General features: G+C 52.7%; 1 protein-coding gene across 2 annotated transcripts in view; it reads right to left on the minus strand.

Moving 5' to 3' along the window:
* The window catches only part of TESC (tescalcin), a 61,534-nt gene that overhangs the window by 12,192 nt on the left and 36,999 nt on the right, over positions 1–12,343 (minus strand). For both annotated transcript variants that reach the window (XM_021922999.2, XM_003907219.3), the window contains exon 3: positions 5,954–6,034. In XM_021922999.2, coding sequence (XP_021778691.1) covers positions 5,954–6,034 — 81 coding nt within the window. The remainder of the gene's footprint in view (positions 1–5,953; positions 6,035–12,343) is intronic.

Here is a 12,343-nt window from a genome sequence, read left to right on the forward strand (position 1 = left end):
GCACTCCAGCCTGGGTGACTAAGTTTGAGATCTTGTCTCAAACAAAACAAAACAAACAGCCTGGAGACGACTCCAAACCCGAGCTCCTGACTCACTGTCCTCAAACCTTATCACTAACGGACTGCGACCATGAGCGCCCGAGGCCGCTGGGGAGGCTGTCATACAGCTGGCAAGCTCAAGGTTCTGCCACAGCCCCTCACTGTGGCCCTTCGGAAGGGGCAGTACTTAGCTGGCCGGGGTGGCTAACAGTTAGTGGTTAGTGCTTGGATGTCACTTGGGTTCCACCCAGGGCATGACTGCACCTCCACTGCAATTCTCTCTTTAGAGGTTCATCTACTACTCCTTTTCAGCACCCAGCAAATACACTGACACCCATACGACAGCCTCTGAGTGGCCCGGGAACTCCCTTTCTTTTTATTTTTCTCTTCCAGATTTTCCAGGGAGAGGTGGGGTCCCAAGTCTGGATGAGAGAAGGCAGAAACTGCCCATCTGCGGGATGAGATCCGTCCTTCCCTCAGGAAGGCCCATCTTTATGTGTTTTCACAGGTCTCCCTTCTTTCTTTTATCGGATGAAGCTCCCAACTGCTCCTGCCACAGGCTTTAATAACCTTGAAGTTCTCGCTGTGGGCGGCACAGACCAAATTTACAGAGCATAAAAATAGCCCCTGGACTTATCAGGCCGCTCTGAAAGCCCTTCCCACAGCGACTGGCTCACACGTCCTTCTCAAGTGGTTTAGGCTGCAGCAAGAGGGATTAAGATTAGCACGGGCGAAAATGTGACAGACCCCTGGGGAAGGCAGGGTGTGTGTCCTTCTCTGGGACAGTTGAGACCTGCTCTGCTTCAGCCTCAGGACCCAATTCAAGGAAGGAGGGTCCCTTCGCCTCCGAGTGCTCCCAGAGGTCTGCAGAGACCAACATTATGGTCTCCAAAGGCAATGAGAGCCAGCGCCAAGGAAACCCAGACAGAGCACCTGGAACCAGCCCCACCTGCTCTCCACTCCATTTTCTAAATAAAAGGTTTTTTTTTTTTTTTAGAGATGCAATCTCACTGTATTGCCCTGCCCAGACTGGTCTTGAACCCTGGCCATATGCAATCCTACTGCCTCAGCCTCCTCAGCTGCTGGGATTACAGGCACGTGCCACCATACCCAGTGCTCTGCTCCCATTTCTAAAATGAGCACCAGGATGAAGATCAGTGGACAGAAAACAGGGGCTACATCTAAATCTGTGGCCCAGCATGAGGGCAGGCCATCTTCTCTCCTTTTGCAAAGATGCCACCTTAACTTTCTAATTCTCCTGTAAGGAATGGAGTGCCCCTGGAGGTGGGGATGGGCTCACAATACCCCTTCCCCAAGACCTGTTCCCAAAAAGTCTTAGGAACAAAGGCTGAGGCTGGTATTTCTTGAAAGGAAAATCCTGTTTCCAGCATCTCCTCTGAAATCCTCCTCCAGCTTCTTCTCAGCATTTACAGGATATGACGTGAAGCCCTTTTCCAACAGTTACAGGCTCCCAGCTGTAGCCCACGAAGTGTTCTGGGTGCAGGCCAGAGGAAACCCTTCTTAAAATCATCCCCTCCCTCGGTGACTTCTGGGCCAGCCTTAGTCACTGGCACCTCCCTTTCTCCACACCAGGTATCTCTAAAGAGCAGCTGGAGGCTGAGGTCCGGGGACCCATAGGGGAGGCTCTCACCACCCCATACCTGGCCACCACCCTCCGCTTCTGGCTCGGCCTAGATCCCTGGCCATCTTTCCGTGGCAGCTCCATCAGGCAGGCACAATGACAGCTGCTCTCAGCTCCAGACCCGGAGTCTCCTGGTGTCCCCCACATCCCCACACCCAACCCACCCCCAGGTTCACACCTCTAGTCAGTCCGCTGGGAACCTTCTTTTTCTCTCCTGGCCCCTGCAGCTGCCTGGCCCAGCCCCCACCTTCCCGTGCACTCCAAGTGCAGCCGGAATGAGCTTTGCAAAATGCAAATCGGAGCCTGTCGCTCCCCTGCTCAGCACCCTCCTGGGGCCTCCCCCGTCCTCCTGGTAATCCCCAGTCCCACCTGGACTTCCAGGCCTGCAGGGTGGTCTCAGCCACCCGCACCAGCGCAGACCTCACTGCCCCTTTCTGCCTAGCTCCCTCCTCAGGGTCCCCACAGGCCTGTCCCACCTGGAGTCCCCCTGAGATGTGAGATGTGGCCACTTGTTTCAACATCCACCTTCTGAACACTCCATATTCCCCAGTGACTGAGGTCCCTGTCCCCTACCTTCAGGGAGCGCCACTGGCGCCTGTGCCAGTCCTTCCATGACTCTGTCCTAAATCAGACCCTCAAAGGAGGAGGAAGCTACTGCCTCCATCTGCCTGTCCCTACGTCTGGCAGCGGCATGCCCAGTGCACCCTCTTGTCTTCTGAAAACCAGAGAGGCGTTCGCCCTGGCCCTTTCCCCACACCCTGTCTCCTGGAGCGCGGCTGTTGATGGAGAACAGCCTGGCAGGTACGCGAATTCCACCTCAAGAGCCCAAAACACAACTCCTGGGTCTGTCCAGGATCGTGAGGCCGACAGACTCGAGTTGGAATCCCAGTTCCTACAAGTGACAGCTGACAGCCAAGTGACCTTGGGTCAAGTTTTTCTTTAAGGAATAAGAGCATACACTAAAATGCACAGGTCTTGTGTTTGGACAAACATATGCCCTTCTGAAATCCACCTCTCAACCACCCCAGAAGTTCCCTCTTCCAACTTTACAACTGGCCAGAGTTGCACCCAAGCCTTCTAAAAACAAGCCTCGCACAGACACACACTCCTACACGTGGACACATGCTCCCTCTCCCGTGTGCACGCGCACAAACACACGCATGCACAGGCAGCCCCTGGGCTCTGGTCTCCTGTACCATCTTCCTGTCAGTGCCTCCAACTCTAGGTCCCGTCAGGGGCCACGCCTCCCACCCTGACGCCTACTTTGGCTCATTTGGGGACTGGCCTAAGACGCACCGCCCACCTCTGAGTCCTTTCTCTGAGAGCCAGGATTTAAAGGGAGATGGTGCACCGGATTCCACTCTGTCTTTGCCACCGACTGTGCAACTTCACACACTTCACAGTCACTTAAGCTCCACAGGCCCCTCCTCTTTGGCAAACATGGCAACTGGCCGTGAAGACTCCTTTGGTACCAGGTCTCTCACCCCAACTCCTGATCCAACCCTTCCTCCTCATCTATAATCTCCCAGGTGGCTCAGAGCTGCCCCCTGTGCCCCAGATCCTCAGGGCAGCCCTGATCCAAGCCTGGGACCACGATTCACTCCTCCCTGGCCTCCACCTCCCATTCCCACCCCACAACCAACCAGCAGCCACAGCGACCTCTGCAAAGTGCAAACCTGGCTCACCCACCCCCCCCACACCCTCACCTCAAAGTCCTTCAGCGCCCCCATCTCAGCTCCTGAAGACCCCTGTTGCTGGTCCACAGAGGCTGCCCGATGCAGCCTGCCCTCCCCACATCACACTGGCCTCTCTTGTGATCCAGCTAGGTCTGCCTCTCAGCTCCCCAAGCTCCCTGTGCCACAGGGCCTTTGCACACACAGTTCCCATCGCCTGGAACCTTCTCTCCCTGCTTTTCCGGTTTAACTCTTGGTCACTCTCTCACCAGGCCTTGCCCCATGGGCCACAGAGGAAGGCCCCTGCATCTCCAGGGGCAGCTGAAGGACCCCTCTCCCGGTGAGCAGCACCCCCAGTTTCCAGTGGGACTCAGGGAGGCTCAGCACCTTGCCCAGGGTCCCACATCCCTGGCAGAACCAGGGTGAGTGTTTCATCCCTGCACAGCTCAAAACCATCAGGGAAGCCCCATGGGCTCATCACCACACCACACCTGTTCCCGTCCTTCCTCTTTCTGCCCATCCTCCACTTCCCAACCATCTTTGCAGACGTGGGGACACTGGGGCAAATAGGCTGGCTGGCCTCAGTGTGGCTGCCACAGGCCCCAGCAGCATGGGGAGGGTACACCCACCCTTTCATCCCCCACAGAGTCCCAGACACCTCCAGGCTCCATCCTGCGCACCCAGGTCTTTTACCTTAAACAATATTGGACACTGGGGCATGAGCTCTGGCCTGTGCCTCAGCTCTGGGACACTGGCCAGGTTGCACACCTCTTTGTAAGCCACGGCGATGAACATATGAATAGCTAACCTCACGCTTCACCACACATCCCCCCACTCCCCCTCACAGCAACCCTGCTAGGCAAGTGCTATGATTATCTCCACTTTATTTTATTTTGAGACAGAGTCTCATTCCGTTGCCCAGGCTAGAGTGCAGTGGTGTGATCTCAGCTCACTGCAACCTCCACCTCCCGAGTTCAAGGGATTCTCCTGCCTCAGCCTCCCGAGTAGCTCGGATTACAGGTGTACGCCGCCACACCTGGCTAATTTTTTGTATTTTTAGTAGAGACGGGGTTGCACCATGTTGACCTGGCTGGTCTTGAACTCCTGACCTCAAGTGATCTGCCGGCCTTGGCCTCCCACAGTGCTGGGATTACAGGTATGAGCTGCCGCGCCCGGCCAATTATCTCCATTTTAGAGATGGTGAAACTGAAGTATCCTCCCAGATGGCCCCCCAAATCCCTGTGTCTCCTGGTAGTCACGTCCCTGTGCTGTCCCATCAAGAGGGGGGTGACCTAGTGACTCACTTCTAACGAAGAGACAGAGCAGGAGGAATGAGGTGTCAGTTACAAAAAGATAGTGGGATGTCCCGCTGTTTCATGCAGACGGCTGGCTCTGGAGGAAGCAAGCTGCCATGCTGAGGGCAGCTCTGTGGAGGGCCCAGGAGATGCCTTCAGCCAGCAGCCACAAGGCTGAACCTGGAAACAGAGCCTCCCTGGTCGAGCCACGAGGTGAGGGACCCCAGTCCCAGCTAATGCCTTGGCTGAAGCTAATGAGTCTTTGAGACCCCCAGCTAATTTGCACCCAGGTTCCTTTCCTCACCCAAAGAAATGATGAGATAATAAAAAAAAAAAAAAAAGAAAGAAAAACTGGAAAGCATTTTTCTGAGATGGAGTCTCACTGACTCTCGCCCAGGCTGGACAGTGCAGTGGCACAATCTCGGCTCACTGCAACCTCTGTCTCCCGGGTTCAAGAGATTCTCCTGCCTCAGCCTCCTGAGTAGCTGGGATTACAGACGTGCACTACCACACCCAACTAATTTTTGTATTTTTAGTAGAGACAGGGTTTCACCATGTTGGCCAGGCTAGTCTTGAACTCCTGACTTCAAGGGATCTGCCCACTTCAGCCTCCCAAAGTGCTGGGATTACAGGCGTGAGCCACTGCGTCCTGCTAATTCTTTTATTTTTAGTAGAAACAGGGTTTCACCATGTTGGCCAGGCTGGTCTTGAACTCCTGACCTCAGGTGATCTGCCCCCCTTGACCTCCCAAAGTGCTGGGATTAAAGGCATAAGCCACCATGCCCAGCCTTGAATTTTCTTTTTTAAAAAGTCTTCCTCAACAGTTGTCTTAGAATGTTTCTAAGAGAATTATTCTTTTTTAATTGTTGTTTTCATTTTATTTTTTTTTTAGAAACAGGGCCTCACTCTGTTGCCCAGGCTGGAGAACAGTGGTGCAATCACAGCTCACTACAACCTCGAACTTCTGGCCTCAAGTATCCTCCCACCTCAGCCTCTCCAGTAGCAGAGACTATAGGTGTGCACTACCATGCCTGGCTATTGTTTTAATCTATGAAGTTTTGGGGTAATTTGTTACACAGCCAGAGATAATGAATACAGAGGCCCAGAGAACTTGAGTGAGCTGCCCAGTCGCCCAGCTATGAATCCAGAATGGTCCAACTCCCAACCTGTGCTTATAACCCCTACCCAGCTCGGTCCCCTCTTCTGGGCATCAGCTCAAAGGGCCATTCTGGGCAATGAGTACCACGAGATGTCACACAACACAGAGGTGCCTGCCACTGGGCTGGTTCAGGGGAAAACACCCACCTGTTGTCGAAGAAGGCACGAACAATTTTGGATCGGATGGGGTTGAGCTCCAGGTCCGGGACATTGTTGAAGTTCTCCTTGCTGGTTTCCAAGAAGAGATACCGGGAAGAGAGTAGGAAAAGACAGCAGATGTCAGCTGGCATTTTCATCCTGTATCAAGCTGTATTTTGGATCCCCAACAGGCCCCACGAGAATAGTTCAGAGTTAGGAGACAGAACTGGAATACGCTTCACTTACCTGCCCCTTCCTCTAACCTTTAGACTGGGCAAAGGCAGGGAGGATTTGGAGGCTCAGATACTTTTCTTTTTTGAGATAGAGTCTCACTGTCACCCAGGCTGGAGTGCAGTGGTGCGATCATAGCTCGCTGCAGCCTCCATCTACTGAGCTCAAGCAATCTTCTTGCATCAGCCTCCCAAGCAGCTAGGACCACAGGTGCACACCACCATGCCTAGCTAATTTTTAAAATTTTTTGGAGAGACAAGGGGTTAACATGTTGCCCCAGCTGGTCTTGAACTCCTGGGTTCAAGTGATCCTCCTGCCTCAGCCTCCCAAAGTGCTGGGGTTACAGGTATGAGCCACTGGCCAGGCCTTGAGATACTTTTGAGAATCCAAGAGGTGGACTGGACATTCGTCTCCAAAAAAATGCAGAGATATGGGATTTGTGTCCATTCTGGGAATTCAGAGACTGCCTGAAACCTATCCTCAAATCCCCAGGTAAGTATTCAGAGCAGTGGGGTGCTGGCTTGGAGCTCTGGAAAACAGTCTGGCAGGTCCTCAAAGGTTAAACCTGGAGTTAACAGATGACCCAGCAATTCCACTCCTAGGGATATGCCCAAGAGAAACAAAAACCTGTGCATGAATTTCACAGCAGCATTCCCCACCCACAAAGCAGAAACAGCCCAAACGTCTGTCGACTCAAATGGAGAAATAAAATGTAGTCCACACAATGGAGTTTGTTTGTTTGTTTTTTGAGACGGAGTCTCGCTCTGTCGCCCAGGCTGGAGTGCAGTGGTGCAATCTCGGCTCACTGCAACCACAATGGAGTATTTTTTAGCCATAAAAAGGAACCAAGTACTGATACATGCTACAACACAAATGAATCTAAAAAACATGATGCTAAGCGAGGCCGGGCACAGTGGCTCACACCTGTAATCTCAGCACTGTGGGAGGCCGAGGCAGGTGGATCACTTGAGGTCAGGAGTTTGAGACCAGCCTGGCCAACATGGTGAAACCCCATCTCTACTAAAAATACAAAAATTAGTCGAGTGTGGTGGTGCACATCTGTAATCTCAGCTACTTGGGAGGCTGAGGCACAAGAGTTGCTTGAATCTGGGAGGTAGAGGTTGCAGTGAGCCAAGATCTCACCATTGCACTACAGTCTGGTAGACTGTAGTCTCAAAAAACTTTTGAGTTTTGAGACTCCATCTCAAAATACAAACAAACAAACAAAAAAACCTTATGCTAAGTGAAAGAAGCCCGTTACAAATGGCCACATATTACATAATTACATTTACATGAACTCTCTGGAATAGGTAAATACACAGCGGTAGAAAGCAGATTGGTGGTGGTCAGGGGGTTGGGGACCTGGCCCTGGTTCCTGGGTCCCTCTGTGTCCCCAGTATGGCCTCTGTCCAGGCCTTTTGGCTGGGCTCACTCATGGCCTCTGGCCAAACTCAGGGCCAGCTGAGGGTACAGCTTTCTTTTGGGAGTGATGAAAATGTTCTAATATTGACTGTAGTTCTGGATGCAGACAGAACTCTGTACATACGAATGTCACTGGATTGCACATTTTAATGGTTGAGTTGTATTACATGAATTACATTTCAGTAAAGCTGTTAAAAAAAAAAAAAAAAAAAGCCAGCCAGCCAGGTGTGATGGCACATGCCTGTAGTCCCAGCTAGCAATCAGCACAGGAGGCTGAGGCAAGAGGATTGTGTGAGCCCAGGAGTTCACGGGTATGGTGAGCTACAATGGTGCCACTGCACTGCAGCCTGGGTGATACAGTGAGACTTCAATCTCTTAAAAAAAAAAAAAAAAAAGGAGCAAAAAAAGCTTGGCTCTGGACAGGGGAGCGTGAATTTCACAGGAGGACACCCTGTAGCTGGCAGAGGTATTGCTGAGTCCTAGAGGCTGCAGGTTTGCAGGCAGGGGCGTCAGTCACTCCCTCACCTGCCTGCCCTCCTCCCCTGCCCTTCACAGAAGGCCATCCTGGGTTCTCTGAATGTGCTTCCTGCTCACCTTTTCCTTCTGCTCCATGAGCCTCCACAGGCAGCGTCTTGGGAAGGACCCAGCGCACAGGCTGGTGCCTAGGGAAAAAGGGATCAGGCCCAGGTGGGGAAGGCGGAGGAAATCAGCCCACTGAAAATGAGGACCTCTGGGTGGGAAGAGATGGCGGGACAGTCATTGGAAGTGGGATTCAACACTAAGACAGATGCTGGAGAGGAGGAGGCAAAACAGACACGGGGGATTCTACGCTGTTTGAGTTGGAAGATTCCATGAACGCCTCGCTGGCCCCTGTGCTGCCCCACCTTACGCACTGGAGGGGTAGGGATGGAGGCATGGAGAGGCACAGCAGGACCCGGTCCTGGGTCCCTCTGCGTCCCCGGCATGGCCTCCTGTCCCTCCCACCCAGGCCTTTCGGCTGGGCTCACTCATGGCCTCTGGCCAAACTCAGGAGCTGCGTCAGGGCAGACTCATAGTTTTAGATTCCCAGGAATCCAGTTCCAAAGGAGGAGGCAGACTCGGGACAGCTGGCCGGAGAGATGGGATGTTATTTGGCCATGAAAAAAAATAAGATTATTTTTTGGCCATAAAAAGGAACAAGGTTTTTTGTTTTGGTTTTTTGAGATGGAGTCTCGCTCTCTGTTGCCCAGGCTGGAGCACAGCGGCACGATCTCGGCTCACTGCAACCTCCGCCTCCCGTGTTCAAGCAATTCTCCTGCCTCAGCCTCCCAAGTAGCTGGGATTACAGGCATGTGCTACCACGCCCAGCTAACTTTTGTATTTTTAATAGAGATGGGGTTTCACCAGTTGGCCAGGCTGGTCTCAAACTCCTGACCTCAGGTAATCCACCTGTCTTAGCCTCCCAAAGTGCTAGGGTTACAGGTTTGAGCCACTGCACCTGTCCAGGAACGCGATTCTCATCCATGCCACAGCACAGATGTACCTGGAAGACATGATGCTCAGTGGGAGAAGCCAGACACAAATGGCCCCTTGGTGTACGATGCCATTTATAGGAAACATCCAGAAAAGACAAATACAGGGAGACAAAATGGAGAGATGCGGTTTCCAGGGGCTGGGGCGGGGTGATGGCTAACCAGTGCGGAGCTTCTGAGGTGCTCTAAAATGGACTGTACATTTTCAATGGGCTAATTTTACAGTATGTGAATTACATCTCTATAAAGCTGTTAAAATTTTCTAATAAGTCTTTAAAAAAACAAAAAAGAACCACTGTGCTACTGCAGTACGACTCCATTTATGTAAAGAACACAAAGTGACAACACGAACCTCTGCGGCTAGAAGTCGGGGTGATGAACTGCCTCGGAGTTGGGGGTGATCGAGAGGGAACATGGGGGCCTTTTGGGGGCCGGGAACATTCTGTTGCATGTTCCATCTGTGAAAGTCCCTCTGTGTGTGACACATGCTTTTCTCTGTGCAGGTCACACCCTCACTGCTGGCAGACAGCTCGATGCTCTGCCCTTTTTCCTCATTAGTGGGAGGCAACCACAGGAGGGAACAGAATACAGAGACCAGAGCCCTGAATGAGTCAAGGTTACCAGGAGAGATGATCACGTTCTACAAAATCACGATCGGATGACAATGACAGCTACAGCTCACAAACGTGCAAGCGACTTGGCCGGAGCCATCTCGTTTCCCAGCGACCCCACAAGGGCTCCTATTATCCCTGACGCTTCAGGCTCAGCAGACAGGTTTTGGCGACCTGCCCCAGCTCTCACCCAGTGGGGGCGTGGAAGAGTCAGCTTGGAAGTTAGGTAGAGTACAGCCATGCTCTCACCAGATACCCTGCTGTCCTACTCTCCCTGGCCATCCGAACAGAATCCATTTTCCAAGGCCCAGATTCCCAGACTGAGAAAGGGACCACAAGGAGCTCCAGAGGGAATCTGGGAGAACAGAGAAACCACTGGCTGCTATGCTGCTAGCCAAACCCTCTCTGGCTTTCACTGGCTGTTGCTAATCCTTCCTCGGTCTCAGTTTTCTCGTCTGTGAAGAGGGCACACTGATACTGACTGAGGGGTGACGGGCACAGCCTCTGGAATCACACTTGGGTTCTACCCTGCTCTGCTACCTGGGTCAAACGGCGTTGCCACACTCAGTCTCCGTCTGCTCCTTTGCAAACAGGAACCTCACAGGATTGCTGTACAGCTTAGAGGAGATCAAGTCCGCAACATGCTCAGCACGGTGTCTGGTGAACTGGGAGTACACCACAGATGGCAGCTTGCGGGATGGGGACGCTGTGATTTCCACAGCACCCTGTCCTCAATGCCTTGCACAGCTGGGCTTAGCAAGGTGATCAATAAATGGTTTGCTGAGCAAATAATGAAGCGAATAATAATGAAAGTGGCTGCGGGCAGGGCTTCCCTCTTTGTCTGGCCCATCCTGAGGCACTGCCCTTCCCCAGGTGCCTTCCCTAGGGCCCAGGTGTCCAGACCCTGGAAGGAGAGCAGACCCCAATGTCCCAGGAGAGAGGAAGGAGAGGTGGGGGAGAAACCACCTAGAGGAGCCTGACCCATGTGCCTGGAGAAGAAATTAACACAAGAGGCCTGTCCCCAACCAGCAGCAATAAGACATGCCTGACCTGCTGGGAATTGAGCTGGGGACACAGTGTTGTCCCCAGGTGCTGGCTTCACAACCCCCAGCGGGTGTGTAAATGGCTCTGAAGCCCGTTGCCTCTGCTCTCTCTCTCCATAGGCACCTGCTACGCCCACACCTGACTCTCACCTCCCCCTCACCACGGGTGCCTGACTCTTGGAGCCTCAGTTTCCTCATCTGCGAGATGGGTGCAGACTTATTCCTTCCCATATCAAAGGGGATGGTTCAGGGTCAAACACGAGGTGGGGAGAGGGGTGCTGGCCCAGGCTCTGCCCCTTACCAGGCACATGGTCTTGAGTAATCACAGCACATCTCCAAGCCGTGAGTTCTCACCTATAAAATGGGGATCGTAGGAATATCCAGGTAACATGATGGGGCTAATTGGATATCCAAATGAGATAAATCCACATAAGATGCTGAGCAGACTGCCTGACACAGGGTAAGCTCTTAATTTTAAAATAATAACAGTAATAACGGCAGCAGCAGCAACAGTAATCGCTGCAGCAGTATTAATAGTAGTAATAATAATAATGTGACAGCAGCTAACCTATATACCCTCAGAATGGAAGGAACTATTCTAAGAGCTTTACATTATTACACAGAGCTCACAACAACCCTATAAAGTAGGTGCTTATGCCCACTTTATTTTCTTAACTTTTTTTGTTTTTTGAGACGGAGTCTCACTCTGCCACCCAGGCTGCAGCGTAGTGGCGTGATCTCTGCTCACTGCAACCTCTGCCTCCTGGGTTCAAGTGATTCTTGTGCCTCAGTCACCTGAGTAGCTAGGATTACAGGTGTGCGCCACCATGCCCAGCTAATTTTTGTATTTTTAGTAGAGATGGGGTTTCACCATGTTGGCCAGGCTGGTCTCGAACTCCTGACCTCAGGTGATCTGCCCACCTCAGCCTCCCAAAGTGCTGGGATTACAGGTGTGAGCCACTGCGCCTGGCCTGTGCCCATTTTAAAGATGAGGAAACTGAGGCAGAGAGATGAAGCCACTTCTCATTGTTAAGAATGAAGCTGGTGGACCCAGGCAGTGGCATGGTGGTGCCTGGCCTTCAGGGACTTTCCCTAAAACCTGTCAATGTCCCTTTTCAACAAGGAGAGCGCCGGCCTTGAGTCCAGCACTTAGGACGCACTAACCTTTTCATTCCATCAGTTTCATGCTCCATCAATACTCGTGTCAGTTTTGTTTTCCTTCCTCCCCAGGTTCCCGCCGGGCTGGATGAACCGGCTTGGCTAAAGGTGTCTCAGCCCAGGCTGCAGCCATGGGAACGGGCTCTGCCTCACCTCAGAGCCCAGGGCTGACGGCAGGTCACTGCCCTCAGCCGGAGCTGATTCTCAGTGGCCAGTGGTGCTGCCCCAGTGACCACCAAGGTAGCGGGGATTGCCCATGAGGGCTCCAGGACCACACACCTTCCAGGCCTCCTGCGGGACGGCGTGAGTCCTGGGGGCTTCAGAATGTGCCCCTGGAGTCCTGAAGGGCTCTCGCGACGTCAGGCTGTGCTAAGCACTGCAACACTTAATCACCCCATGTAATCATGAGTGGCAACAATGATG

The sequence above is a fragment of the Papio anubis genome, chromosome 9, assembly GCF_008728515.1.
Source record: "Papio anubis isolate 15944 chromosome 9, Panubis1.0, whole genome shotgun sequence".
Taxonomy (NCBI): Eukaryota; Metazoa; Chordata; class Mammalia; order Primates; family Cercopithecidae; genus Papio; species Papio anubis.